The sequence below is a fragment of the Pipistrellus kuhlii genome, unplaced genomic scaffold, assembly GCF_014108245.1.
Source record: "Pipistrellus kuhlii isolate mPipKuh1 unplaced genomic scaffold, mPipKuh1.p scaffold_m20_p_41, whole genome shotgun sequence".
NCBI lineage: Eukaryota > Metazoa > Chordata > Mammalia > Chiroptera > Vespertilionidae > Pipistrellus > Pipistrellus kuhlii.
The window spans coordinates 333,321-339,320 of NW_023425542.1; the positions used below are offsets into that span (position 1 = coordinate 333,321).

The window sequence follows — 6,000 nt, forward strand, 5'->3', positions numbered from 1 at the left end:
CAGTTGGGAGCCAGGATCAGGCCTAAATGGGCAGTTGGACATCCTTCAAGGGGTCCCAGATTGGAGACGGTGCAGGCTGGGCTGAGGGACCCCCCACCCCCATGCACAAATTTAGTGCACCAGGCCTCTAGTAGTATTATAAAATTAAAATACAAAATATTTTAATATATATCGTGTATGCACAAGTAAACATTTATTTTTAAATTGCCAGTGTGCACCATATGTACCAGATGGTCAGGTCAGTCATGTGTGATTGGAGCCAGTGAGAACTTTATATGTCTAGCGTGTGTGCAAGTCGGTTGGTTGGATGTATGTAGAGTTGGTCACTTAGCCTTTTATATATAGAAATTACTCCTTTAAAAAAGGCCAATTATAGAAACAAATGTGTTGTACTATGGTCAGATTTCATAATGAAAGCTTTCAAAAACACTATACATTAAATTCCTCTACAGAAAGAGCAAAACACAAAAAGCAAAATGTAAAATTTGCGTGTAAAAGATATACCTTTATGTTAAATAGAGCAATAACAACATTGAACGGTTACATGCTGATTTTTAAACCCTGGCATTTTCTTGTTTACCTTCAAGTTCTTCTAGATGTGAAGGAGTTCCTTGCGTCCTGGGCTGAATATAAGATAACTTGAACTTGGGCACCACAAATGGTACTTGTTTGCCATCAGATGGTAACTTGGAAAGTAAATAATCCTCAGTACAGCCAACCTGCGGCTTTACACATACAGAAGCCAGTGGAGGTACACAGATGGTAGCATTTTGACTATTAGAGACTCCTGTTTTAAAGTCAGTTTCCACTGCAGAGAAAAGGGAAGGAAAAAGAAAAAGAATCACAAATATGTATTCAGATTTACCGTATTTTTCGGACCATAAGACGCTCCGGACCATAAGACGCACCAGTTTTTAGAGAAGGGAAATGAAGAAAAAAAGATTCTGAAACAAATAGTGTCCTAAAATATTTTATGTGCATTAAAACCCAACATCACAGTCATAAACACATGTAATCAACCCTGTAAAGTAAACAGCAGCATTTAGAACCATTTTAGAGCCGGGCAAGCACACAGAGACCACACAGAGCTGGGCAAGTAAAAAAACTTTTTTTTTAAAATATATGTGTAGGCTATATTTGGACCATAAGACGCAGGGACTTTTTCCCCCCACTTCTGGGGGGAAAAAAGTGCGTCTTATGGTCCGAAAAATACGGCATATATCAAAATCTAAACCTAACATGCTTTGGTACTCATTCAATCATTTCAGAAGAAACGGCTGATACATAAACTACTCTTGGGTCCTACCAAGCACTTCTGGACTCTACATTAAATTCTGTCCAGCCAATATTTAAGCAATTAATATACTACTGCCAAAGTATATTAACATTGGAATGGTTAAAGGAGGTTTTAAAGACTCGTTCCCATGAGAGCTATACATGGAAAAACAAGTTTATTCTGAAGTTAATTGCACAATACTTTCAAGTAAAATCTAGTCATTTAAAACTACTCTCAACAAAGCAATTCTTCTTGTCAATACTAATGGTTACAGCAGTCTTAAATACATAAAGCAATTCTGAAAAGCCTAAATGTAGGTCTCTTCACCAAATCACAAAATAAAATATACTAGTACACTGACCCTAACATGACAGCAACTCTCCTTGTGCTAGCTTCTCTGACCCACTCTGTTCGACAGAACGATACTTGATTCCTAAAACGAGTGAGTTAGGCGGGAGGTAAGGGACACACAGAGTTAATCCAATGGTAATACTCATGTCCAACCCTCCTCTTCCCTTACTTCCTTCTTCCCACTCAGCTTGCTAACACCCTCTCCACCCTTCCATACCAAATGCCGCCACCTTTGTGGGACTGTGCCTGAGTGCCTTCTGGGTTGAATTCATCTCTCCCCTCTTTGCCCGGGTATTTTAATATTTACCTAGCATGCCTTATATTTATGTTTCTACCTCCCTCTGCAGTTAGGAAATATGTCTCATTTATTTTTATATTACAAAATTCCACAAGTAAGGAGACATTAAATAAGTGTTTGTTGAAGTCATAAAACAAAACTCACAGTTGTGCTTTTCTGTTTCACCATAGAAACATCCTCTACAGCAACTCTTTATAAATTCTGTTGCCATTACACTCAATTTCCAATATCCAGCAAAAGATGCACACTTCCAACTTTAATATTAATCTGTTGGTAGAAAAGAAAACAAGTTAAAATAATTGTGCTTAATGCCATTAGGTATCACTAAATAAATCAAATTATCTGTCTTTCTAAGATGCTCAAATATTTAGAGGAAGGCAGATTTTTCTTCCTATTTGTAATTTTTATAACCTGGACTCCTTATAAGTTAATAAAAATGGAATTGAACAATCTCAATGTTAAATCTGAAAAAAAAAAAGAAAATCCCCACTCTCAATTTTCTCTTTAAGCCTCATATATCTAAAGTGATGTCCAAGCAAAATTTGAAACATAAAATGGCCCTCATAAAAAAAAAAAAAAGTGTGAAAAAAAAATTCACTTGCTCCAAATCAATTCTTTTAGTAACCCAAAGACTTTATAATGGGGCCAATAAACAAATAATTTCATACTTTATGAGTTAGCTTAATGCTCAGGATTAACCTAACAGGAAAATATACTTTACACACTGTAACACATACATGCAACCATCTAAGTCACAAATAAGGTATGTTGAAAGTAAAGGGAGTCTGTTAAATGCACCAGATATGTAAGCGGAATAAGGAGACACATTTGTTGTAGGAACAGTGCACCAATCACAAGACACATTTCATGGACAAGTTAAGTTGGCATTCAAGAACAAGACTCCCTCTGGCTTTTGGCTTCTAGATGCCAAATCAGGAAGATTCTGAGCTCACCTCCTCTCATTGACACCAAAACTACAACTACACACAGAACAGCTATCTCGGAAAGTGACCTGAGGACTAGCAGAACAGATTTCCCCCGACGACGCCTATAAAGGAAAAGCCACACTGAGACGGGTAGGGGGGGCAGAGGCTCAGTCTAGTCAGGGCCCACCCTCACCCCTTTCCCCGTGTGGTGGCTCACAGTGGGAGGGATATCACAGCTACAGAGGTCTCCCACCAAGAGCGAGGGGTCCACGCCTCAGCCTGGGGGACCCGCACCGGTAAGAGGAGCTGCTGTAGCATCTGGCTTTGCAAACCGGAAAGACTTATTCTGGGTGAGCCAAAGGGCTGTGGGAAACCCACGTGTGCTCTTTGTGAAATCCTGCACGGAGCAGCAGTTTGAAAAGCACCTGTGTGATATACGAAAATGATAGATAACATTCACCAACTTTAAGGCATGTGCTGGAGGGGCAGGGATTTTTCCCCCAAGTCCAAAGTGCTGGTGGGTGCCACTTCCCCCCATTGTTTTGCTCTCTTTCCATCTAACTGGTCTGATGCTGGCAGGCGCCATTTCTGCCTCTCCGTTAACCTTTCGAATACTGTTCGTCCCCCTAGCATCTCCCTGATGACCTCTCCAAAGCTGATTCTGCCCTGCCACACCTGTGGGCGGCCTCAACCAGCATCTGTGCACACAGTGTGTCTACAACAGTCTGCAAAGCTGAAGATATGCCCTGCAAACCGTAAAGCAACCACTAAATAAGAAAAGAGTGGTTGAACTAGTAAGCCAAAAAGCTGATCATACGGAATTATAGAAAATTTTTTTTAAATGTAACAGAAAGCAGAAAAAAGGGGAGGAGACAAAAAATAACTGGGGTGAACAGTAAACAAATAGCAAGAATATACAGCAGGTGGAACACAAAAACACGTGGGATGAATAGGAAATAGCAAAATGATACATTTAAACCTAACTATGTCAATAATCACATTAAGTGTAAATGCTTTAAATATGCCAATTAAAAAGCAGAGGTTAAGACTAGATCAAAAAACATGACCCAAGTATATTCTTTAAGAAATATACTTTAAATATAGACAAAAAAATAATTTTATAGTAAAAGGATGGATATCTCTCATGAATATAGACACAAAAATTCTCAACAAAATACTAGCAAACTGAATCCAGAAACATCCTATATAATAAAAGGGTAATATGCAAACTGACCGAATGGCAGAATGACTGGTTTCTATGATGCACACTGACCACCAGGAGGCACACCCTCAACACAGGAGCTACTGGCCAATCTCTCAGTCCCTTCCCCCAGCCAGCAGGCTCCAATCGCCTGATGATGAACGGGAAACCAGGGGTCAGGGTGGCAGGAGGCGGCCAGCTGCCAGCAGCCAGGGAAGATGGCCCTAATCGCAGGCCAGGCCTAGGGACCATACCTGTGCATGAAATTTCGTGCACCAAGCCTCTACTATAAGTAAAATTATACATCATAACCAAGCAAGACTTATCCTATGAATGCAAGGCTGTCTTAACATCTGAATATCAATTCATGTAATACATACTATCTAATAAAAGGGTAATATGCAAATTAACCATCACTCCATCATAAATATGGTGGTGCCCATAGCCACAAATCCTGGGGGTGGGTGGGGAGGGGGGCAGCCACTGAGAGCAGGCAGCGTCCTGCCCCAGTCGCAGAGGACCTCTGGGCCGTGGAGAGCCTCTGGGCAGCAGGTACAGAGTGGCCAGGACCTGCAGAGAGCAGAGAATCTCAGGGAGTGGGCCTAAGCCATCAGGGGTCCTGGATTGGAGAGGATGCAGGTTGGGCTGAGGGACCCATCCCCCCATGCATGAATTTCATGCACCAGTCTCTAGTTACATAATAAAGTAATCAACAAAAACTACATGATCATTTCAACAGATTAAAAAAAATCTGAAACTTCCAATACTCTTTCATGCTGGAAGGAAGGAAGGACAAATGCACACTGGTCAAACAAGGAACAGAAGAGAATCTTTTCAACAAAATAAAGAGCATCTATGAAAAATCTACAGCTAACATCACAGTAGCTGCTGAAAGACTGAATGCTTTCCCTCTGAGCCTAGGCACAAGACAAGGATGTCTACTCACCAACTTCTGTTCAACACTGTCCTGTAGATTACAGCCAGCACAATTAGACTAGAAAGATGTAAAGAGCATACATACTAGAAATAAACAAAGAAATAACATTCTTTATTTACAGACAACTTGACCTTGCAAATAAAAAGAGCAAAGGAATCCACTAAAAACTAGTAGAAGCAATAAACAAGTTACTTATAGTTTTCAAAGCATAAGGGTGAGGCAAAAGTAGGCTTACATTTGTATGTGAAACACAAAATTTATTCTTGTATTATTATTTATTGTATTATTTTCCATATGAACTGTAAACCTACTTTTCTCCCAACCCGTATTTCTATATACTAAAAATGAACAATCTAAAATTGAAATGAAGAAACCCATTCCAATCATAAAAACATTTAGGAATATATTTAGGAATATGTTAAAAAGAGAAGTGAAAAACTTGTACACTGAAAATATATAAAATATTATTGAAAGATATTAAAGAAGCCATCAATAAATGAAAAGATACCCCATGTTCACAGGTTGGTAACCCAAAGATGGCAACACTCCCCAAATTTTCTACAGATTTAACACAATCCCTGCCAGTTTCTTTCTAGAAAGAGATCTTAAAATTCATATGGAAATGCAAAAGACACAGAGCAGCCAAAACAATCTTGGGGAAAAAAAGAACAAATTTGGAAGATATATTTCTCAAAATTTACTACAAAGCTAAAATAACTAAGGCTGTGATATTGGAATAAGGAAGACATATGAATCAATGAAATAAAAATGAGAGCCTAAAAATAAACCCTTACATTTATGCTCAATCAATTTTTAACAAGGTGCCAAGAAATTTTAAAGAGAAAAGAATAGTCTTTATAACAGATGGTGCTGGCAAACAACAAAAAAAGTAAAGAAAGAAACTGGATAACTACCACATACTGCACATAAAAATTAACTCAAACTGATTGCCTAGACGAAACCAAGATGGCGGCATAGGTAAACACCTGAACTGCTGCCTCACACAAAGTT

At 39.0% G+C, this 6,000-nt stretch overlaps 1 protein-coding gene across 1 annotated transcript in view; it reads right to left on the reverse strand.

The window, feature by feature from the left end:
- TC2N (tandem C2 domains, nuclear) overlaps positions 1-5,072 on the reverse strand; it is a 29,292-nt gene extending 24,220 nt beyond the window's left edge. The window contains exons 1-3 of the mRNA XM_045571951.1: positions 4,999-5,072; positions 2,070-2,192; positions 581-808 (exon numbers count right to left, since the gene is read on the reverse strand). Of these exons, the coding sequence (XP_045427907.1) occupies positions 581-808; positions 2,070-2,136 (295 nt within the window). The 5' untranslated portion in view covers positions 2,137-2,192; positions 4,999-5,072. The remainder of the gene's footprint in view (positions 1-580; positions 809-2,069; positions 2,193-4,998) is intronic.
- Positions 5,073-6,000: the final 928 nt, after the last annotated feature.